Source organism: Sebastes fasciatus, chromosome 3 (genome assembly GCF_043250625.1).
Source record: "Sebastes fasciatus isolate fSebFas1 chromosome 3, fSebFas1.pri, whole genome shotgun sequence".
Taxonomy (NCBI): Eukaryota; Metazoa; Chordata; class Actinopteri; order Perciformes; family Sebastidae; genus Sebastes; species Sebastes fasciatus.
Genome location: NC_133797.1, coordinates 37,272,377 through 37,295,860, shown reverse-complemented (window position 1 = coordinate 37,295,860; position 23,484 = coordinate 37,272,377). Strand labels below are relative to the sequence as shown.

The window sequence follows — 23,484 nt, the reverse complement described above, 5'->3', positions numbered from 1 at the left end:
AGTTAAAAAATAAAAGTGTTTTATTGTGTGTTTATGTGTATAAAAGACTTTTTGGCCGTTTTATGCCTTCATCATAGTGTTATTATTATTATTATTATTATTATTATTATTATTATTCATCTTAGTGACAGTGATGGTTGCCATAGCTACCGGGGCGCCCCTGCACGCTGCTGTGTGCGCGTGTGTTCTATGTTCTACGATGTCATTCTAGAATTCTATGACGCATCACAGCCATTGTGGAATTCAGTAAGATTAGGACTCAGCTTATTCTTCACTTGTTTTCTCAGAGCAAAATATCTTGCAAAACCGCCAAGAGACCAAAACTCAACGCTGAACATCCACTTCTTCATTGACACAATGTTATCAAACAGGCAAAGTGAAGGTAAAGAATTGTTTCTATCACAGATCTGTGAAACACACACTCAGTAAGCAGAGCAGCAATACCTCTGTATGGTTTCTGTTGGAACATATTCATATGTAACGTGATTAATCCTACCTTTGAGAGATTAATATTCAGACTGTGTGAGAGAGATGTTTCTAATCATTTTTGTCCAATGCAGTTTGACAAAATGTTAGAAACACTTTTCGAGAAAATGTAATCCAGTCATGGACATGAATTCCCTTTTGCACATTTCCTAATATAACTGCAAAGTTTCTAATCGTGCAAAAAAACAACAACAATATGTTCAACTTGATGTTAGGTCAAATAGTTTTCTTTAATGACTTTCATGCACAGGTGGTAGTTCCTGTAAGCCTCTATTCAACTGGGTTAGGCAGTAATGGAGCACTGATTGAATTTATACTTATTCAAAAACTGACATTGAGAAAAGTAATAAAAGAGGATAAATATAATTATTTATATTATAAATATTAAAGAAAAAGTTACTTGTATGACTATGTGGAAAATAAACAGCAGTCTATATTCACAAAAAGAAGAGAAGATGGTTAAAAGGCTCATCCAACACAAACTACAACCTCAAAAATGGCTTCAGTTGAATCCACACATCTCTGACATAGAGTGTTTTTTTTTTGGTTTCTGTGTGTCTGACACTCAAAAACACAAAACTATTGACATGCACTGAGTTGCTTCTTACAGTAGAAGTGTTGTAGTTAGAAAAGTCAAAGTGTATGACATAACTTGTGTCAGTGAGTGACTGACCACCTCCTCTGCTCTCTTGTTTTGTTTACAGTCACGGTACATAGAAGCGTTCGACTGGCCAACGCAGGATATTACGACCATCTAGGAAAACCAGTCATGTCCTACAAGGAGACGGCTACGTACAAGTAAGCTGACGTGTGTGTGTGTGTGTGTGTGTGTGTATGTGTGTGTGTCACAGTCATGCTTGTATACAGTATGTTCTGTAGCATACACAGGCTATGTGTTTAACAGTCATAAGTTCTTCATTATACATCTTCAAAGCTCTCACTCTTTCTCATTTTCATTATACAATACTTTCAGAAAAAGGAGGTTTTCTCCAGACGGTCTGAGAAAGTCCATCGCCAAGAGAATCAGCATGGCCAGCGAGATCATAGGGGCCAATTGGGCCAACGGGGCCAAAGAGGCCAGCGGGGACAACAAGGACAGCGGGGCCAACGGGGCCTGCTGGAACGGCATTATTCGCTGGCTGTTCTTCATGCTGCCCGTGTGTCTTGGTAAGCGATCTCTCCTTCTACAAACAATCATATCTTGTTCATCAGCTTGTGTGTTTTATACTGTAGAGTGTCTGTCTTTTGAATTAAACATCACTGACCTGTTTCTCCAATACTTTGTTTCTCTCCATCCATCAGGAATTGTATACTTCACCCTGGCTCTATCCATGAACAGCAACTCTCTTGACTCAGGACCCTCAGCGTCACTTTTCCCATCAACCAAGCGGGATAAGGTATGACCTTCTTTTTATTCTTAATGTGCACCTATAAAACACAATCACAGCCCAAATATGTTCTCACCTACATGTTGAAACACACAATGATGTCAACATCCACCATTCAAATTAATCTCCTGTCACTTACAGGCCTTGAGCACATATGAATGGATGGGGGAGCGGATGAGAATGCTGCAGGACGAGGTGCTGAGGTTAAAGTGGGTCAAGGAGCCACCAGGGGACACTATGCTCAACTTTGCCCTGGAGTCGCAAGGTGAGACATCTAAATCACCCTCATCATTTTTTTCAATCTGTCAGATTGTAATTCACACATGTGATTTTTAGTTTTGAGATCCCTTTTTCACTTTCTTTGTGTGTGTTTTTGTGTGCAGGGGCCCTTGTTTTAGCTCGATTGTCCTCGGAAACATACCAATGCACCGGACCAACCTGTTTTCTTGTATACCTGATACGTCTTTGGAGACCACCTGTAGACCCAAGTATTGTGACTCAGGTAGGAACTAGGAACTACACACACAAAACACATGGCTATGTGGTTTGGCAATATCATCTAATGATTTGGATTGTTTTACTGTCTATTTTGTTATACCTCATACCATCTAAACTTTTTTTTATACTCTTTCATTCTTCAGGGAGGACCAATCGTGGATGGACGCTGCTGGCCATTTGATGGTGAGCGTGGACATTTAGTCATAGCCCTGTCCCACCCAGTGACCATCAGCCATGTGACACTGGGTCACATTTCAAAGACCGAGACAACTGACAGCATCTCGAGCGCCCCAAAGATGTTTGCTGTCTATGTAAGTCACAAATTTAAAATTGTTACACTGCAGACGTCACATACACGGAGAACAACAAGGTGCTCAACTGGATCTCTATCTTTCTCTCTTGCAGGGCATGAAGACTAAAGAGGATGAAGGTACCCTACTAGGAACCTTTCTTTATGATCAGGACGGCGAGTCATTGCAGACTTTCAAACTGTCTGTGAGTATTACATCGTGCAACGAAACACATGCACATGCATTTTTTAAATTTCACCCACAAGCTAATATATCATAAGAATTACAGTTTGTCTGTCCTCATTGTAGGCTACTCATTATATCCCTTATTTCCCATCCTCTCGGTTTGTGCTCAACTAACTCTCTCTGTTCATTTCTCTATCTCTCAGGATCAGGAAGCAGGTGTCTTCAGCCACGTGAAGCTGCAAGTCGAGAGCAACTGGGGAAATCCTGACTACACTTGCCTCTACAATTTCAGGGTCTATGGGACCATATAGAAGACGGTGTTTGCTCCTATATGGGATATGGTGTACTGTGAGTGTTCACCATACTTTCTCCCAGCAAACCTCCTGCTGGGGAGAGGTGTGGTGTACTGTGAATGTTCACCATACGCACCTGCTGGTTAGAGGTGTGGTGTACTGTGAGAGTTCACCATACGAACCTGCTGGTTAGAGGTGTGGTGTACTGTGAGAGTTCACCATACGAACCTGCTGGTTAGAGGTGTGGTGTACTGTGAGTGTTCACCATACTTTCTCTCAGCAAACCTCCTGCTGGGGAGAGGTGTGGTGTACTGTGAATGTTCACCATACGCACCTGCTGGGGAGAGGTGTGGTGTACTGTGAGTGTTCACCATACTTCCATAGTTTGAGGGCTGCACGGTGGCAGAGTGATCAGCACTGTTGCCGCACAGAGGAAGGACTGGTGATCGGCCTATGTCTGTGTAGAGTATTCTCTCCGTGCATGCATGGGTTTTACCAGGTACTCTGGTTTCCTCCCATACACAAATAATAATAATGATTATTGTTCAATAAAAATCAAAAAAATATTTCTGCTTGTTTTATCATCTATTTGAAACCCACAAGTGCAGTGAACTTGATACAAGTATAAAATAACATACAAATATCATTCTTCCATCTTACAAAAGCACATTATTGATCATGTAACAATTCCAACATATAATTTAACATTTACAAATTGAATAACAAACAACATAAATGCCAGATTCAGGTGATATGAAATAAAAAATAAACTTGAAAAACTTAACCTTGATGAATTTTGATTCCAACCATCAGAGTATGTAACACATTTAAACAGGTCATTTTAAAACTCACAGTATTCGGACAACCATGAAAAGTTTCTGTATCTCAATCTGTGGAGTGAAACTATGGAACAGTTTCATTGTGGAGCTAAAGCAATGTCCAAACTTAAACCAGTTTAAAATAAGGTATAAAGACATGATGTTCACAAGGTACAGGGATGAAGTGGGGGTTTGACAATCACAAGGTGTTTACAGGGGTTACTGTTTATTTATCTATTACTGTTTGTTTATTTATTTATTGGTTACTTAATATTTATTCTGTATTAGTCTATCTTCCTATTTTTTCTGTAAAGAATAATGCAAATTTAAAATTCAAAATCAAATTTAGAATAATGTATTCATGGTCAGATGCTGTGTATTGTATATATATATATATATATATATATATATATATATATACGTATGTATACATATATGTATATGTGTATGTGGTGTGCAGTGTGCGCATGTAGTGCAATATGCAATGTATACATATATATATATATATATATATATATATATATGTGTGTGTGTGTATGTGTATTGCATGTTGTATTGCATGTGCATATTGTATATTATAAATTGTATATTATCAATAATAATATGCGCATATACGAAAAGATAACTAGTCAATATGATTAAGTTAAATATATAAGTAAGTAATTGGTATTGTGATTAAGTTATATTATAAGTAATGAATTGGTATTCTGGATTGATAACAAATTTATAGTTTGATAAGGATAATTATATCAGTAATTAATTCATATTTCTGTATGACAGAGATAAAAGGTAATTATAGTAGACAAATTTAAGAACATTTAATTAGAGTATATGTATGGCTCAATAAGGAAGCTGGTTAATTATTAATGAATGAGTTATGGAGAAGGGGTGGGATTAAATAAGTTTGTACTTCTTCTTACTCCTTTTCGAATATATAAATCAAGGCATCAAGTGTTTGACAATTTGCTTTTCTTTTGCTTTTCATTGTATGTAAATACTACTTCTTTCTGGTTGTCCACTTGTTGGTATGATCGTTCTCTTTTTCTTTATTTTTTTTGTATTCTACATGTTCTAAATACATTTTTAAATGAAATGAAAAGAAGCTGTGTAATTTGAGGTACCAAACTGTGAGAACAGTCTTGAACTACTGCACCATTTGTGTTTGAGTGAAAAATACAAGGATGGTGCAGATAAATAAAAACATAAATAATCAAAACAGCGACTGCTCTGTTTAATACAAATCTGTAAAGTGAGGGTATTAATTTGGCTGCTTGGTGAAAACGAGGCTGACACTGAAGAAAGATCCACGACTATGAAGCTGGACCGGCCCGCCTCCATGCTGCTGCCTGCACATGCTCGACCTGCATTTCCACCAGATCCGTGATGGAGGGTGTCTCAATGCAGGAGAAGCAGTCGCCAGGAGATTCAGCAGTGGCATCGCCTATTTCTTGCTTCAAGTGTTGTCAGAAGTAGATTTGTTTAAGAAGTTTATATAAGTTGCCTCCAGCTTTCTGTGTGCAGAACCTCCCATTAAACACATGGTGGCAGCAGCACTCCACTGACAGGAGTCAGTCAGCCGGGCATACATGTTACTGCAATATTAGTATTAATGTAACTAAGCACATTTACTCAAGTACAGTACAATTTTGAGGTACTTGTACTTTACTTGAGTGTTTTCATTTTCTGCTACTTTATACTTCTACTCCACTACATCTCAGAGGGAAAGGTTGCAGGTAGTTTTTACTGCAATACATTTATTGGACAGCTTTAGTTACTTTGCAGATTTATATTGTGTATTAATAATCTGAATCAACTAATACATTATGATATACAGTATATATACATACATATATATATATACATATACATATACATATACATATATATACAGTACATAACCAGCTGCAATATTAATGTGATGTTTACAGTACTGCATCAAGACATGTACCATTCAGCATAATAATAATAAAAGGTACTTTTAGATACTTTAAGTACAGTATTTTTACACTGTGGTATTACTACCTTTTCTTAATGATTTTGGTAACATTTCATTTTATAGGTCCGCAAATTTCATAGTAATTAGCTGATAATTAGCAAGTAACCTATTTGAAATTTCTTTGGAATTACTGCCAAATTACTCAATTTATCAAAAATGACTATTATAAACATGATTTAATAATTGTATGCTAAAATAGCATATAATGGTTAAAATAGGGCCCTTAGGCTTGAGGAGCGTCTGCTCTTCATCGGAGGTGGAAAACTAATAGAAGACACATCTGATCAGGCACAAATCTCACCATTGTGTGACTTATTGAAAAAGAAGAAGTCCATATTCAAAGAAGTTATTTTCTAATTATCATATATTTAACAGCAGACATGGAAATAAAGCATATGAATTAACTTTGTATTCTTTTGAGCCGGCTCGTTCGCGTCCGACACATCACTAATTTCATGACAACTGGGCTACGTCCATCTGCTGAGGAAGATGATGTCATACAATCTAAAGCTCCAGAACAGCTACTAAATGGTCGTTGTGGTGCGACTGTTTTGCTTCAAAGGTCAAGAATGAACTCTCAATCTCTAAATAGACATTTGTTTTAATGAATTCAAGACAGTGAAGCATAATAGAATAGACATGTTGCTGATCTGGTGACAGTAGCTAAACTGATATAGTGTTAAAATTGGACACTCCTGCTAATTATAAAGGTCCTCAGCCTGGCAGTTGAGACTGCTGTAAACCCCGGCAGTCTCAAGCTTGTAGAAAGCATCACAGTGTAAGTCGTTCTCTCCCGTCACGTTCACAGAGACAATAGTGAACATCTCATACGGAGGAATCAGTACTTCATCTTCGTCCGAGTCAAACTCGGAATAGGACTTGAGGTAGGCGCCAAAACATGTTTCTATCTCAAAGCAGGTCCTCCGTCCAAACTGACGCAAGTCCTTGTTGAGGGAGCTGGAGGCGAATGAGCCGAAGCGAATGGTTTGTCCTAATTCCCCGATGAAGAGCAGTTTGCTCCTCCGGTAGGTGGTGAAGCAGCTTCTTTGGTTGAGTTTGAGGAGCCGGATGGCGTCAGACAGCAGGAAGTGGAGGGCGTGGAATTGAAACGATGTCTTGTAGGAAGCCTTCCCCCTACGGACTGCTCGGTTTAGGTCGTCGTATGACCCCGCTGTGTAGGCACACAGAGCCCTGAAGTGATTCCAGGACAGCGGGTCATACATGTCCTTATTCTTCATGGCTTTGAGGGCACACAGCTTTGTGTATGTGGAGTGCAGACCTTCCCTGGTGCTCCTGGGGAGGTAGTGGCGTTTCACGTTGATCAGCATCTTCTGGGAGCAGCCGTAATACATGTCATCGACGGAGTCCAGAGACAAGCTGAGAGGGATTCTGATGAGCCTGGACAGACCTGACGGGACCTGTACTGCTGCCTTCAGCGAGGCGTTTGTGGTTTTCTGCACGGCAGCCTGAACGGAGGTATTCTGAACATTTACAGGCTCTTCAGATGCTGAAGATGGGTCCACTGTAGCCTCCTGTGGAGAGGATGTCTCAACATCGACCTTTTGGACATCAGAGCGTTTCAACAGGGCCTTTATGGTGTCATGTTCAGGCAACTGTTGAAAAAACAGAACATGTAGTTTTATTTAGATAATGCATTTTACAAAATAACATTAAATTAAATTTTAACGAGGAATAACTGTCATGGCCATTTTTCAAAGGGGTCTCTTGACCTCTGACCTCCAGATATATGAATGAAAATAGGTTATATGGGTACCCACGAGTCTCCCCTTTACAGACATGCCCACTTTATGATAATCACATGCAGTTTTTTTGCATGCAGTATAAATGGGTCATTTCCTTCTATTCTAAAATGGTGTATTTGAATATTTCTGCATGGGGTCCCTAAACAGTCTTGAATTACATAAAATGGGTATCACAGTAAAGCTGAGACTCTTGTGGATCCAATGAGTTCAACTGTATTCATGTGTGATGATGTTAGTCCCCATAGTAGCAATTTCATTGTAGTGGGACCATTTATTGAAACCTGACCGCACTGTATGAAATGACCTGTGGTGACCTCTAGGATAATCACAGCCTCATGAATTGTTACAGCCACAAACTACAGACCTAGAACATTCAGAGGATGGATGACTTGCATAGGTAGATTGACAATAAGGGGGTTTCTGAGCAGTTTACACAACAGACGTGCTCGCCGTCCTATCGCCGAAAAATTCAATTCTTGCAGAAATCTCCAAATGTCAAACGTTTTTGATCCAAAATCACAGCATGGCTTTTTTCTATGGTGTTCCTCAAGGTCTTGGTGTCTTAATGTGGTATTTTGGAGGAATTATTGATTTTTTATTAATTCTCCAGTGTTAAAAAATGGTTAAATTTAGCACCAAAATAAATATTAAATGGTATCAACCCAAAATTTGCTGCAACAATTTATGAGTCATAATAGAGCATGAGAACAGAATCATATACTTCGATCATAATGTTATAAACCCTTACACACTTTTACAATTAATTTTAATTCATTCAGTCATTCATTTTTATTTCCGATTTATGACTATAAGAACTTGATCAACTTAATCAAATTCAATTAGGTCAATTTCAGACTTCATCGTCATCAATCATTTTGAATGCGTAAGACATTTTACTAATAATTAGAATACAAAAGTATTTTTTACAGAGTGGTGAAATATTGTAAAATCAGTGGATATTAGTGGCATGTTACTGTATGCATTAATTATCTTACCGTCTTTGCATTCAGAGGTCTTATCCTCACACAGAGGCAGCAAAGGACGATAAACATCAACATACTCTCCTTCATCATGATTGAAGATACCTAAAAAGAAAACAGGCATTTATTATTCCTGCCTGTTAATTCAATTCAAACTTTATTGCAGACTCAAGGTACAGATTCAAAAACAAGACATTACATATAATACAATATGCACAATAAAAAGTCATGATTAAAAGAGATTGAAAATATAAATACATACCTATATTAATGCCTAACATATAAAGACACACACACACATTCAGATTATAAATCAATTAGCACCAGAGACATTTTAACAATTATAACATCTACCCACAAAATGAACTGAACAATCGTTGCATTTGATCTCACCAGGTAACGGTGCAGCAGGTGCTGTGACTGTCAGATCCAGTGAGGTCTTCGGTCTGTATGGTGCCATCAGTCATCTTCTCTTATATCAGAGCAGGGTGGAGTCACGCCAAACCAAAAGGATTTCCCCAGATATTTTTAAGTAGCCAGCAAAACACTTTTTTTCCATTTCATCAACTCCAAAAGATGGAAGTTGCGTGGTTAAACGGTCAGTTCACCCAAATTACAAAAATACACAATTTTCTCTCTTACTTCAAGTGGGATTCACCCGTGCAGATAGTTTTGGTTTTACTTGCACAGGTTTCGAGATGTGTGTGTGAGAAATGCTGGTCAATCTAACATCAACTCAGTAACCCACGAACGTAAAAAACTGGGTCACCAATCACACCCAAAAAATTATTGTTTTGACCCAGTTTTGGTGTTATTTATATTTTCATTGGGTTTTTCAGTCATACCAATATGTTGTTATTGACCCAGTAACACTGTCATACTTATAATTCTGTTGGGCCATAAATTAAACCGAAAGGGGTGGTTACTTTTACCCAGTGTAATGCTATTTTTAATAAATTATTTTTTATAAGTATTAATTTTATAAACCATGTTTAGATATAATCTTTTGACAAATTAGAAAATAATTACTTATTTCAAATTAAAGTTTAAAAAAAAAAAGCTCATTCTACAGTCAAAATGAAGGCACAGTGCATTCATCCAAATTTGCATTATTTCCAAAATACTTTAAATAAAACTTATTTCCTATAAAATAAAGAACATATTGAATATGTTATTTATGGATAATAGTTCTTGTAGACATTGATTATTTTGTACTGAGGACATGGTAAAATTAAGCACATGTACCAAATAGAGTAAAAAAAAAAAATTGTATTCTACATAAAAAATATTAAAATACAATTATACACTTTGGCTTTTCAATATCTGCCTCTAATGACTTTACCGAGTGGCCATGAGTAAGCATTAATCAAGTCAGTCAAGTCATCATTCTTCATTTACTTGGAAATGGAAGAGTGAAGTTTGCATTTTAATTACGAGGAAGTCAAAACTGAAACCAATTTCTGGTGAAATACACATTTAGTCTTCTTTGGGAAATCTTTAACTGCTTGCCAAACAGTTTTAAACTGTATAGCTCGGGGAATATAATAGCAATACTTAATTTAGAAAATGCAGTTCAGTGTAGTTATCATGCAATGGTGGGACCATCCAGAGGCCTGTATGACAAAGCAGGATTTAATAGATTACAGTAGTCTACATTATGCCATTTGATAATGCTTTGGCATGCATTACTATTTCAGCTGCGTCCCGACTCCTCTATTCATCCATTCTATTCTGAAAGGCTTTTATAATATCACTGCCCCATCTAGATGAATATATCCGACTTCTCAGGCCGTTAAATGAATAAATCTGTTAATTTGCACATCTGCAATTTTCTTTTGCCAGCTGTCCTTCCTGCATTCCACAGCTTCAACTGTTACTTTTAGTCTGGATTATGTGTTTAACTTCTTGGTAATATTATAGTTGACCCTTCCTTTGTAAAATGTGCCGCTCTGCTGACAGCAGTCGACTCGTCCATGTTGGCGATTGGTCATATGCTGCAAACATTAGCGTGATCTCATTTGTTAGGTTAGTGAAGCCAGATAACGAGAAGATACCCTGGGTATGTTGAACTCGCTTTGTAGTATTCCGTTACACAAAGGTCATTGTGAATCAGTTTGACATAGTTTTCCTAAACCATAGATCACTTTGTAGCCTTTTATACTACCCAATTTAAAAGCATTCAATGCAACCTTAAGACGCATCAAATACACTTCTAGTAAGAGTGAATGTACAAACTTTATTTATTTCAACATGAATAATCAAAAAACACAATTGTGGAGTTTAAAATTCAAAGGTAGTCTGAACATCAGGGGTCTTAAAGACAAAAGCATCATCCGTACTGTCGACCTTGACGCCCAAGACCTCACCCTGGAGGGGGAAATAAAGTTGTCAATTTCAAAACTGCAAATAGAAATATTACATTGGAGCCATTCTACAAAGGGTTAAAACATACGGGCTCCATCACCTTCAGATATGGAATAAGCTTAACGCTAAGTTTTCTATGAGTTTCACAAATTTACCTAGATGTTTTATCGCTGTATGATTTAGAAAATCCTTTATTAAAACTTGAATGTACTCTAAAATATTAACGTAGGGAATTTTGTCATGTACTCAGCTACTTACGTCACCAAAGTACTTCTCTATGAGGGCATGAGCAGCCTGGTACACCATATCGTTGTCATGGTTCTGCAGCATCTCGATGCGGTCCAGTCCTCCCAGCTCTTCAACCAACAGGCTGAGTTTCTCAGTCTCGTCGAACTTCTCTGCAGCCTGAAAAAATGTCACGTACAGTAACTGAAACCATCCGTCATCTGCCCGGTTTAAAGCTGAAGGTAGAATTGGAGCAAATACGATGAATGATTTTCTTGTTTTTAAAGTTCTAAATGGGCTCCATTAAATTATTTTATCCAGAAGAAACAATAATACGATAGATAACAGAGCACAAACTAGGGGAGACTGTAATGTACCTGTAGGCGCAGAACTAAATTTAGTCAAATGGTGGTGTCCGTTAGAGGAAGACATTCCCGGAACAAATTACCAGCACATATCAGGGACTGACCTCTACTTAAAGCTGAAGTAGGTGAGATTGGAGAAAATGTGATTTAAAAAAAAGTTATTTTTATAAAACGGTCAGTATATCCTGACAGTAGTACATGAGACAGGTAATCTGAAAAAAAGTATGCGTCTGTCCTCTGGTGCGCCTAACGGCATCTGCAAGATTTTACAGACCGGAGGAAAACAAGCAGTCAGAGCTGATCTGAGGTCTGCTATCCATCTGCTGTCTATGAGAGCCGGCTGTCAATCACTTGCGAACTCCAACCAAACTGAGATTGGCAGCTGCCTCCGCTGAATGATGAAACGTTATTATGGAATTTTTGCCCAATGATGCCAAAAGTAAACTGCCTACTGCAGGTTTTAAGTTAAACTGTGGCACGTTTTAGATTAGGGTGTAAAAAGTGGGCCGATTCTCTCCTCACCATGAAGATGTTGTTGATGGCTTCCAGTATAACCAGAATGACTTTCGCATCTTTAACCTGCAACAGGTTGATGATGGCCTCCAGGGCCCCACTCTGCACCAGATGGACCACTTGCTCCACAGTGCCCCCGCTGGTGAAGTTATTCACTGCCCACACTGCCTCCCTTTGAGTTTTGAAGTCTCCCTGAAAATAAATAAAAAAATACAATTGTTCAGCTGCTTCTCCCAACATTTGTTGCAGTCCAGTGAAAACTACAGAAAGTAGTCCCTGCTTGCATCTGCATTACAAAACGGAAACAAATGCTCACATTTCTGAGCTGTTCCACCAGAGGAGGCAGCAGGCCGCAGGTGATGAGCTGTTGGATTTGCCTGCAGGGTCCTGCAGCGATGTTGGACAGCGCCCACGCTGCCTCCTTTTGCACACTGGGCTTCGGGTGCCTCATCAGTTGAGGGAGGACTTTCAGAACGCCGCCATCGACTGCCGCCTGGGTCTGCAGGTCTGAGCCGCTCACTATGTTCCCGATTGAGCGGAGAGACGGGGTCTGGAGGTCAGACGGGTAAACTGATTAACTTTATAGGCAGTGACAGTGCAGGTATAAGATTCTGGCCTATGACCAACCTACAAGTAGCCATGCTTTAGTCAAAGTTTGAGGTGTCACAACATGTTGCACTACTAAGGCAGTAGCAATCTGGTCCAAGTGTCACATGCAGATCTATGCCATCTTGTACAATGTTTAACATTTTAGTTCTATAGTGCATTTTAGGAGAGTTGAATATATATGAGGGGTGGAAGTACGAATTTAATTGATACAAATTGGTGATGAATATGCATGTAAAATTAAGCCGTAAAATTGGATGTTAAATTAAAAAAGGGAGTGATATCTAGTGATTTGATTACTTAAAAGCCAATTTGACTAAACCAGATGTGATATGATGAAAACAGACATGATTCATCATTTTCACCTTCTTACATTTATCATTCACAACAACCAATCATTGCAAAGAAATTTCAAATAAGTTACTTGCTAATCACCTAATTACCATGGAATTTGCAGACCTATGAAATGAAGTGTTACCTTTACCGCTCCTTTTTTCATTTCACATCCATTTTTACAGCTTCAGTATTCAAATCACAATTTTTATCATGTATTGTGTTACTTCCACACCTCATATGAATGATCCTATCCAACACCGTACCATGACACTGAGCTCCTCGTGGCTCATTAGCTCCACCAGCCGAGAGACGATGCCAGTCTTCACCACCACATCGATGCGGTCGTTGTCCCCGTCTGAGAGGTAGGAGATCGCCCAGCATGCGTCAGACAAGATGTCCTTATCACTGAGATGGAGCAGCTGGATCAGAGAGGGAAGCACCTGAAGGAACGACAGTTGTTAAGTCATTTTGCTGTTGTTCTGGCACCTTCTCTGGACTGGGAATCTTCTGCTCAAAACATCTGTAAGGATTTTTTATTACCCATCTGTGGTTTCACTTACTTGCTGGACTGCTGATATCGGTGGAAACGGGTTCTTATTGCGACACAAGTTGGACAACGTCCATGTCAGGTTACGCAGGTAGCCAACCTGGAGTGATAAAAAGCATTAGGACCAACAGGACTGAACAGCAGCAGAAATTAGACGTCAGGCAAACACCTGAGGAAAAGGTTAAAGCTGAGCTCTACAGATTTTACACACTAAAGTCGGGCTCAATCCCAATGTCCCCCCCTAAGGCCTTAAACCCTGAACCCTCAGGGACCTGACTGACGTCACCTGGTAAATGGGTGAGTGTGAGAGGCTGCACGGGCTTGAAATGGTATAAAATATGGATGACTTTGCAGTGACACATCATGTTACCTTTATGACGCCGATTGTGGGTTTTATTTTACAGTTTTTACTGCCTATTTGAACGTCTTCCAGGCTCTTGCCTTAAGAGATGAGGAAAATTAAAAGAACTGGTTAACGAGTAAACCAGGTGTGCAATATAGTCTAATGCTTGCATTACTCTGATTTCATGTGTTTTTTATGTACCATCTTAAATCCTTAATGTGAATGTCCTCATCTCTGCTTGAGGCTAGCGGTGCAAAGATTAGCCGCTATGGGCATAACACACCCAAATTTCCAAATTAACAGTTTGTGGTTGAGTTGCATTGTGGGTAATTATGTGCCAGATTTTGATATGAACATGGGTGACAAAACCCTGAAATGTCTTTTGTTCTTTATCTATTTTGACACTTGTGTGCAATGTAAATCAGCGGAGTGCTCTTTAAGCTTTACCAAGTCTGTTTCTGAGAGGTCAGCAGTAAATGTGGTCCATGTAGATAAACCTACACAATTAAAAAATGTTTAAGCAAACTTATCAGGGTGACTTATCAAGCAACTTCCCCTGACCCTTTATGATAAAAGCAGCCATCCTCAAGTGAGATTGAAAAATAGACCTCGAGTGCATAGTTGGACCTGGTCTTGTTAAGTTTTGACTTACTGGTGTGTCTGGGCAGATGCGGGCCAGTAAGGCTGGGATAACGTTGCACTCAATCAGGATGTCTCGATAAGCTGCACCGTCACCTGTTAACAAGAAGTTAGATTCTGTTTACCACCAGATTTATATTACAAAACGAAGCCCTTTATTTACAGGCCAAGACAGACTGCCATATTAGCATTTGAAAGACATGAGCCCTCATAGGTCAATCACTTATCATTTCCTCTGTTAGACATCCTAAATGTAGCAATTAAAATCCAGGCATGACTGCAATATATAAATAAACATTAATTCAACTTATTTTACCTGCAATGTTTCCAAGAGCCCAGACAGCCTGTTCACTGATGTGCAACATCGGTGAAGCCAGCAAGGCAATGAAAGCTGGTACAGCCCCATGTTCCACCACCTGAGACATAAATATGTAGTGTGCTCAACTTTCAAGCCATGTTGTTAAAGCTGCAGTAGGCAGAATGTTTTTGGCATCATTGGGCAAAAATCACATAATAACCTTTCAGCATATTGTAATTCAAGTGTTCTGAGAGAAAACTACACTTCTGCACCTCCTCATGGCTCTGTTTTCAGGCTTTAAAAAAATCTATTCTCATCATTCTAATCTATTTATTTGGCCAATCGCAGGTCATTTCAGAGAGAGGGCGTTCCTATTGGCTGTTCAGCTGTCACTCGCAAACTCTGATCAAACTAGGCAGCGCTGATCAAATGTGAATCAATATTCTGTTACTGCAATGCCTATTTCTCTCAAATGTTTTCAGAAACATCTTGTAGTGTTCCATTTAGCTGTAAAATGAGAAAGTTTGCTGTGGCTGGTGGGCGGTGCTTGGTATTTCCTCAACTGAATTCAACATGGCTGCCGGGTCACAAACTCATTTTACAGCTAAACAGTACACATTTTTATTTAACTTTTTTCGACACTTTTTTTATCTCGTCTCTGATTGGTTGTTTCCCTTCGGTCTGTGAAATCTTGCAGATGCCGTTAGGAGCACCGGAAGACACCACAGGACAAAGAGGCACATGATTTCAGATTACCTGCCTCATTCAGTTTTATAAAATAACTTTAATCATTTTTGCTCCATTTCTACCGTCACTGCAGCTTTAAAGTCTCTTTTTAAAGTTAAGATGTTTGAAGCATAACACTTCATAAGCCCATCTTATCAAGGGTCATGACAGACTAACAGTCAACATAAGTCATGGTAAACATTATTATTGTGCTTCATAGTGTTCACACCTGTCGAGTGTGCCAAGATGTCCCAGAGGCGATGTTCGTCAGGGCCCAAGCTGCTTCAAACTGCAGAGTCGGCTCATGGTCCATCGACAGGAAGTACACAAAGCGGGACAGCAGACCTGCATCTATGACCTCCTTCAGAGGAGGGTTACGCTCCTGAGACAGCAGCTTCCTGAGGACAGGATGAAGGAAATGGAAACGTTAGTTTTCCCCAACATTGGAAAGATATTCAAGCAGTCCATTAAGTTGAAAGTGTCCATTACAATTTCTCAGAAGCCCCATCCTTCACCTTTGAAGATGGAGGCATTTTTGCTTGATACACACTATTACATGATTATCAGACCAATTCTGTTGATCGACTACATCAATAAATCCATGTTGGCGTCAAATGGAACCACAGCCACTTGTATCTCCAGTATTTTATGCAACAAATCACTGGTTTATAGAAAGATGAAGAGCTCACCTGGCTGCCTGACAGCCTCTGGTTTGGGACTCCTTGCAGTCAGAGTTCACGTCTTTAATGATCTCCTCGATGGGTAAAAAGCCCACCTACAATAGAGACAGACACAGTTAGAGGCTCACCAGTGTCGACTGGTGGACATTTTTCTAGGTAGGGCTGTGCCACATCTAATCAATTTCAGCAAACATCCCGGTATGATTTAATGCAAAAAAAAGTGAATGTATCAAAAACACATTACTACTTTGCAGTTAAATAATTAACAATTATTTTATTCCAACATGAAGAGTAAATAATGCTTTGAAAAAACACAACAGTATAAAATGTACTCAGTGGTGGAATGTAACTAAGTACTTAAATACAATTTTGAGGTACTTCTACTTTACTTGAGTATTTCCATGTTCTGCTACTTTCTACTCAACTTCATCTCAGAGGGAAATATTAGACTTTACTCCACTACATTTATCTGACAACTTTAGTTACTTTACAGATTCAGATTATTAATACAAAATATAATCACATTACAATCAAATTACACATATTACTGGGTGCATTCCATATTTAAATCACAAATATTGACAATTTATATCATTTTTTTAGTAGTAGTAGTAATGTTTTTTTGTGTTTTCTGTGAACTGACCATGTCGTTGGACATGCAGTCAGCAGAGAGAGCCTCCTCGTCTGGTAGAGATGACAGAGTTATGGTTCTTCTCTTCATGAAGTTTTCATCCTTATGAGCTTTACGCAGCTCCACGCACACAGAGATCCTTTTCTCTCGAAGTTTCTGTAAGAGGTCGAGAGATGCAGGGTCAATATAAAACGTATTAATAATAGCACGGCCTTGAAACATTCAATATGAACTTACTGCTGGATCTTTGCCCTTGTTTTTGAATTTGGAGATCCGCTCGTCGACAACGTTCTTGGTAGGCATGGTGGAGGTTTACGCACGCTGGACACTCTGCTCTCTGCTTCACTCAGAAACGTAATGAAAACTCCACAGGGTTGTTATAAGGAGGAGAACCGCCTCAGGTGAGTCTAATTAGCTGGGATTGATGCACGTGCAGGTGCAGCTGTGCGCGTTTCAATCAACCAAACAGCTGTCCATCCATCTCTAATGAGCGTTTGGTAATTGGTCTGTGGACTCATGTCTTTGCAGTAGCCAATGTGTAAGAAGAAGAGTATTTTTAATGTATTTTTGTATTACCTGTAGTACTGTGCGATCTGTAGAGCTTTTATAGTCTCTATGTTCTTAATGACCCCTTTTCTGATGTTCATGCTCCTAATGTGTCTTATTTAAACTGCACTGTAAAAAAAACATTTTTTTTTTTTTTTTTTCAAGAAATTTTAATTTTTTTTGTCTGTATTTCAAAATGACAGAAAAAATGTAAAAATTACATGTTTCATTTGTGATTTATATGTAAATGGTCTTCGATTTACAGTATATTTTGTAATCACAATCGTAATTATCTGTATTTAAGCTTTTTCTTGATCATTTTTAAAGATAATTATTCTGTTTTTAAGGGATTTATGACTCTATTTTAACAATTAATTTATGTTAGAAGAAAAGGATTTCATGGAATCCTAAAAATATTTCTTGAAAAAATGCAGATTTGTTTTGCAAAACTTCTGAGTTAATGTAAATTTGGGCTTTTGCAACGTAAAATTACATGTTTCATTTGCGATTTATATGTAAATGGTCTTAGATTTACGGTGTATGACTATTCTAACAATAAATATATGTTAAAAGTAAAATATTTCTCGTAAAATTACAGTAATAAAGGCTAATTATATAAGGATAATTACTGGTTTTTTTTTTACAGTTTATTTATGTTAATTAACGGACAGTATTTTCCCGTTTTTTAATAGACATTTTCCGGCACCCCTGCTGCCGGAAAATTTTCGTTATTTTACACTTTTTTTTTTACAGTGACTGGCTGAACTTAGACAATGACGAATTGCTTGTATGTTAAAAAGTCATAGTATAGTATGTACAAAATAATAAAAAAAAAACATGGTCAATAAAAATCTTAAAAAAACTCATAGTAGAGAATGTCGAAAAAAGTCATATAGTATGTCATGAAAAAAAAGCCATTGTATAGTATGTCAAAAAATATTTAAATACTATGACTTTTATTTCTTTTTTTGACATACTATAATATGACTTTTAAGACTTTCCACTCAGTCCCAAAATACAACAAAAAAATATTTCAATATTTTTTATGAATGGAAGCGACATGATGCTAAATCAAAACTTTAACAGAACTACATGACATAAACATTCATTTTACAAAGATGTAAACATGTTTTACACATTTTCAGTCTCATTGTAGTTTGATGAGTAACAGGAGGAGTATCTGGACAATAACAGCTGGTCTCTTTACAGCTGACACCAAATATCAAACATTAGTTCACAGAAATAGTCCTCGTCAGATGTCTCAACGATTTCCCAGCAACTTCAGACCAGACTGAGGTTTATATGCATCGGTCCATCTTTGTCCAAGAATAGATGAAGGATAAATGTCTTTGAATTATAATTTGGGAAATTGATGTTATAGAGTGAATGGTAATAAGAAAATTGAGCAAGGAGGTGGTCCCCAATAACAATGGTTACTGAATCTATTACCAGAACGCCTTTGCATTCAACCACAATTACATATGACTTGTGACTTAATGTTGTGAAGTTTAATAAGGCCACAAATGCCAAGTTTAACATATAGACTTGACATGATGACAGTGACCACATGTGACCTGAAATCTGCAACGACTCCGTCTGCAAGTCTTGTGTCCAAAAAACATGAAATCCTAAAAATGGAACCCGGAAAGAATTCTAATTTTTGTAAAAGTCAGGAAAGTTGTATTCTTAAGGCGGGTCCCACAATTCACTATTTAACGCAAGACGGTATTTTCAAGTTACAATATCATGCCTTCCTCGATTTGCCCATTGCCACGGGGAATCTTTATATGCTAAAAAAGAAACAGGAAGTGTGGCAATATGCAGTGGACCGGAAAAAGGCAGTGTGTGAAAAATAGAGAGTAGTTCATGGTGAGGTCAGTAACAGCCGTTTAAAATAGAAATTAATACTGAAGTGTCACACAGGAGAGTGATTTTGGCCCCATGTATGTGAACAGGACGGAGTGTTTTATTGATAAATACCAGTAGAAATCGATAAAAAAGGAAGACAGCTGGAGTGATCGAGGGTTTGTGAGAGCCGTGGTTTCCCACAGAAGCACCAAAAATCTTCTCTTTGTAGACCGAACCGGCAACAGTCAGTGTTGGTGTGTGTGTGTGTTTGTGTCTACATCTTCTCGTAAGTGACTTCATGTCCGCAGGTGGTGCAGGTATGCTTATAGAGGTCCTCCTCTGGATCCACCAGCTCCTCTGGTCCGTACTGATGTTGGTGAACGCTGATGTCTTTGGTCCACATACTGCTCCTCACCGCCCTGCGCAGCTCTGACACACAAACAACCGTATATGAAACATCCACACGTCCAGAGTTTATTGAGTTGATGCACCTATATCACATCCAGATGTTGATGTTTACACAATGCATAATGTAACTGGGCTCAAACAGGAAAACCGACCTTTGACCTTCTTGTTGAAGCGTTTTTGTTTCTGCACCTCTCTGTTCCCTTCCCTCGTCTCTTTGGCCTCCTCCAGGGCCTCCTCCGATTCCCACACCTCCATACATCTCTTCTCCACCTGGGTAACACATAAACACATAGTTCACATAGACTCATTAAAACATACTGAACAATGAGGAGTTATTTGGCCTTAATATTATGAGAATAAAGTCAATATTATAAAGTCTTAATTTTCCGTGTTATTAAACATTTTTTTTAATATTAAATTAACGTTAGCAAATTATAATTCTTGCTGAACATCAATATTAATCAATATGGGAAAATGTATTGTGACATTTTGCCACACACACACACACATATTCGGTGTCTTCCAGTGAGTACCTGTATCTTGAGGTAGAGCTTCATGTCCCCCCAGCGTGCGTTATGAGGGTTCTTCTTCAGTGTAAACCTGAGTGGAGGCTCCCTCTGGTCCAGGTCACAGTCCTTCAGCAGGTACTGCTGCTTGGCCTCAGTTCTGGAGATCAGCTTATGCTTCTCCTCGTTGTCTCTGAAGGGGGAAAGAGGCGTCCAGTGTTAATCCATTTGTTTGATTTTCAGTAGAGATGCCACAATTAATTGATTAGTTGTCAACTATTAAATTAATCAGCAGCTATTTTGATAATCGATTAGGGCTGCTCAATTTATCAAATATTAATCACGATCACAATTTTGGCTTCCCACAATTAAATGAACATGATCGACTGCAATATTGAAGTTTAAAATGCGTGAAAACTCCATTGCAAAATAAATAAATCGAAATATTCATAAATTAATCATTTTGCGTGTAATGCACTGCAATCATTCTCATATAGATTATTCTCATAATATTCAAATTTTTTGTCTCTTAAACTTATGACTTTATTCTCGTAATATTACAGATATTTTCTCGTAAACTTATGACTTTATTCTCATAATATTCCGACTTCTTTCTCGTAAAATTATGACTTTAGTCTCATAATATTCCGACTTTTTTTTCCTTAAACTTATGACTTTTTTCTCCTAAAGTTATGACTTTATTCTCATAATATTCCGTCTTTTTTTCTCTTAAACTTATGACTTTAGTCTCATAATATTCCGTCTTTTTTTCTCTTAAACTTATGACTTTATTCTCCTAATATTACGATTTTATTCTCGAAATCACAGATTTTTTTCCACTCAATGTGGCCCTAATACTCCGCCGTACAAAATAATGATTTTTTAAAGTGATGGTATCATTATATACACGAATTCTGGGCAGATCTGCATAATAATGAGGACATAATACAATTAAAAAAAAACCTTAATGACATTTTTTTTTCATATATTTAAGATATTGGGGAACCTGAATGTTCTGCAATGTGTGTGTGTGTGTGTGTGTGTGTGTGTGTGTGTGTGTGTGTGTGTGTGTGTGTGTGTGTACCTGCACTTGTCACAGACCGACAGGTCAAAGCTGTTGCTCAGGTATGAGTCCATGAAGGGTTTCTGACAGTCATCACACACCAGGTAGTCTGGCTCTATCACTGGAGCTGGAAACAAAACACACAAACACACTCAACACACACATGTAAATATAATAACAGGCATGCATCTGCACACTCAACACACACATGTAAATATAATAACAGGCATGCATCTGCACACTCAACACACACATGTAAATATAATAACAGGCATGCATCTGCACACTCAACACACACATGTAAATATAATAACAGGCATGCATCTGCAGACTCAACACACACATGTAAATATAATAACAGGCATGCATCTGCACACTCAACACACACATGTAAATATAATAACAGACATGCATCTGCAGACTCCAAGTCACCAAACACTCACCTGGCTGATGCACCACCTTCCTGGTCCTCTGCTCTTCCTCTCCATCCCCCTCCTCCTCGATGAAGAAGCCGGCTCCGGAGTCAATCGTCTTGGAGACTTTGGCCGAGGTTGAGCCCTCCACAGCGGCCGAGGGGCGGCTCGCTAGTCGGGCTTGCCGGAGCATCAACGCCCGCTGCCGGTTCCGTTCGATCTTAGCCCGCATCGCTGCAGAGAGACCGGGTTTGGGACTCTGTTCTGGGCCGAGACCTGCAGCGTCTTCTACCTGAGAATCTGACGGCTCCATGCTGTACATATGAATGAATGAAGAGGCTCTGCAGACCAGACTGGTTCTGATCCATTCAGAGAGCAACGATGGACTGTTGTTACAAAACTGACAGTTGTATTTTTCCGGTTCCTTCTACTTCTTCCTCTTCTTGTTTTATTTTAAAGTTTTACCTGCATTACCGCCACCTTCTGCTTGGGAATGTGAAGGACAGGAGGCTTAATCCTGCTCTTTAGTGCTGCTACATCAGTACGACGGAGGATTAGGGCCACAATTAGGAAAAATAAATAAATCTGAGATTGCGAGAATAAAGTCATAATATTATTAGAATAAAGTCATCGTATTATGATAATAAAGTCACAAGTTTACGAGAAAAAAGTTGTAATATTATGAGAATAAAGTCATAATATTATTAGAATAAAGTCATCGTATTATGATAATAAAGTCATAATATTATTAGAATAAAGTCATCGTATTATGAGAATAAAGTCATAATATTATTAGAATAAAGTCATCGTATTATGATAATAAAGTCACAAGTTTACGAGAAAAAAGTTGTAATATTATGAGAATAAAGTCATAATATTATTAGAATAAAGTCATCGTATTATGAGAATAAAGTCATAATATTATTAGAATAAAGTCATCGTATTATGAGAATAAAGACATAACTTTACGAGAAAAAAGTAGTAATACTACGAGAATAAAGTAATAATATTACGAGAAATAACTCATAAGTTTACGAGAAAAAAAGTCTTAATATTATGAGAATAAAGTCATAACTTTAAGAGAAAAAAGTAATAATATTCTGAGAATAAAGTCATAATATAATGAGAATAAAGTCATATTATGAGAACAAAGTCATGAGTTTACGAGAAAAAGTCATACATTTACGAAAAAAAAGTCGTAATACAATGAGAATAAAGTCATAAGTTTACGAGTAAAAAAGTCGGAATATTATGAGAATGAAGTCGTAAGTTTATGAGAAAAAAAGTCGTTATATTACGAGAGAAAAAGTCGCAATATTATGAGAATTAAGTCATAACTTTACGGGAAAAAGTCATAAATTTACGAGAAAAAGTCATTTTATGAGAATAAAGTTATGAGTCAGTAAAAAGCAGACAGGTGAGCGTGTCCCTTATCGGTTGTCCACAGGTGTCCAGTGAATCCCTGTTGCATCACGCTGATCATGGCAGCTGGCTTCGCATGCTGCTGTAAGAGGCTTGTGTCAAAGTAAAGCAGCTCACATCCTGATAGATGACACTGCAAATCTGGTCGGTGTTGTGAGGGAGCTTGAGAGCTCAAACATTGACCTGACTGTTTAAAGTGGGTCGTTAGATTTAGAATGTCCTTTGACCCTAGCAATTACAGCAATTATATTATTCTGTGTAAAAGTAATAATATAATCATAGTAATCATTTAGAATTTTAGAGATTG

General features: G+C 38.0%; 4 protein-coding genes across 7 annotated transcripts; 1 reads left to right on the top strand and 3 right to left on the bottom strand.

The window, feature by feature from the left end:
* The first annotated feature begins 221 nt into the window (after nt 1-221).
* LOC141764976 (SUN domain-containing protein 3-like) lies at nt 222-3,925 on the top strand. 4 transcript variants are annotated; one of them, XR_012593339.1, is made up of 10 exons: nt 222-382; nt 1,191-1,284; nt 1,460-1,653; nt 1,789-1,883; nt 2,016-2,139; nt 2,258-2,376; nt 2,516-2,683; nt 2,778-2,867; nt 3,052-3,244; nt 3,383-3,925. XR_012593339.1 is itself a non-coding variant. In XM_074630729.1 (9 exons), the coding sequence occupies exons 1-9, from the start codon at nt 358-360 to the stop codon at nt 3,157-3,159; spliced, it is 1,017 nt and encodes a 338-aa protein (XP_074486830.1). In that variant the 5' UTR covers nt 222-357; the 3' UTR covers nt 3,160-3,925. The 4 variants fall into 4 exon arrangements, 1 of the variants encoding a protein (XP_074486830.1); XR_012593340.1 differs by having other exon boundaries at nt 3,052-3,382; nt 3,489-3,925; XR_012593338.1 differs by having other exon boundaries at nt 3,052-3,382; nt 3,443-3,925.
* A 2,611-nt stretch (nt 3,926-6,536) lies between these two features.
* Nucleotides 6,537-9,672, bottom strand: LOC141765368 (ecto-ADP-ribosyltransferase 4-like). The gene is made up of 3 exons (XM_074631426.1): nt 9,092-9,672; nt 8,714-8,803; nt 6,537-7,568 (listed from the first exon to the last, which is right to left on the bottom strand). Exons 2-3 carry the CDS (start codon nt 8,789-8,791, stop codon nt 6,654-6,656), a joined length of 993 nt encoding a protein of 330 aa, XP_074487527.1. The 5' UTR covers nt 8,792-8,803; nt 9,092-9,672; the 3' UTR covers nt 6,537-6,653.
* A 1,242-nt stretch (nt 9,673-10,914) lies between these two features.
* kpna7 (karyopherin alpha 7 (importin alpha 8)) lies at nt 10,915-17,371 on the bottom strand. Its single transcript, XM_074630728.1, has 12 exons — nt 17,209-17,371; nt 16,984-17,127; nt 16,350-16,435; nt 15,890-16,058; nt 14,953-15,052; nt 14,650-14,732; nt 13,668-13,754; nt 13,371-13,547; nt 12,482-12,715; nt 12,175-12,357; nt 11,321-11,467; nt 10,915-11,065 (listed from the first exon to the last, which is right to left on the bottom strand). The coding sequence occupies exons 1-12, from the start codon at nt 17,272-17,274 to the stop codon at nt 10,979-10,981; spliced, it is 1,563 nt and encodes a 520-aa protein (XP_074486829.1). The 5' UTR covers nt 17,275-17,371; the 3' UTR covers nt 10,915-10,978.
* Nucleotides 17,372-19,445: 2,074 nt separating this feature from the next.
* xpa (xeroderma pigmentosum, complementation group A) lies at nt 19,446-22,212 on the bottom strand. Its single transcript, XM_074630727.1, has 5 exons — nt 21,786-22,212; nt 21,364-21,469; nt 20,307-20,472; nt 19,926-20,043; nt 19,446-19,794 (listed from the first exon to the last, which is right to left on the bottom strand). The coding sequence occupies exons 1-5, from the start codon at nt 22,075-22,077 to the stop codon at nt 19,640-19,642; spliced, it is 837 nt and encodes a 278-aa protein (XP_074486828.1). The 5' UTR covers nt 22,078-22,212; the 3' UTR covers nt 19,446-19,639.
* Between the last annotated feature and the right edge of the window lie 1,272 nt (nt 22,213-23,484).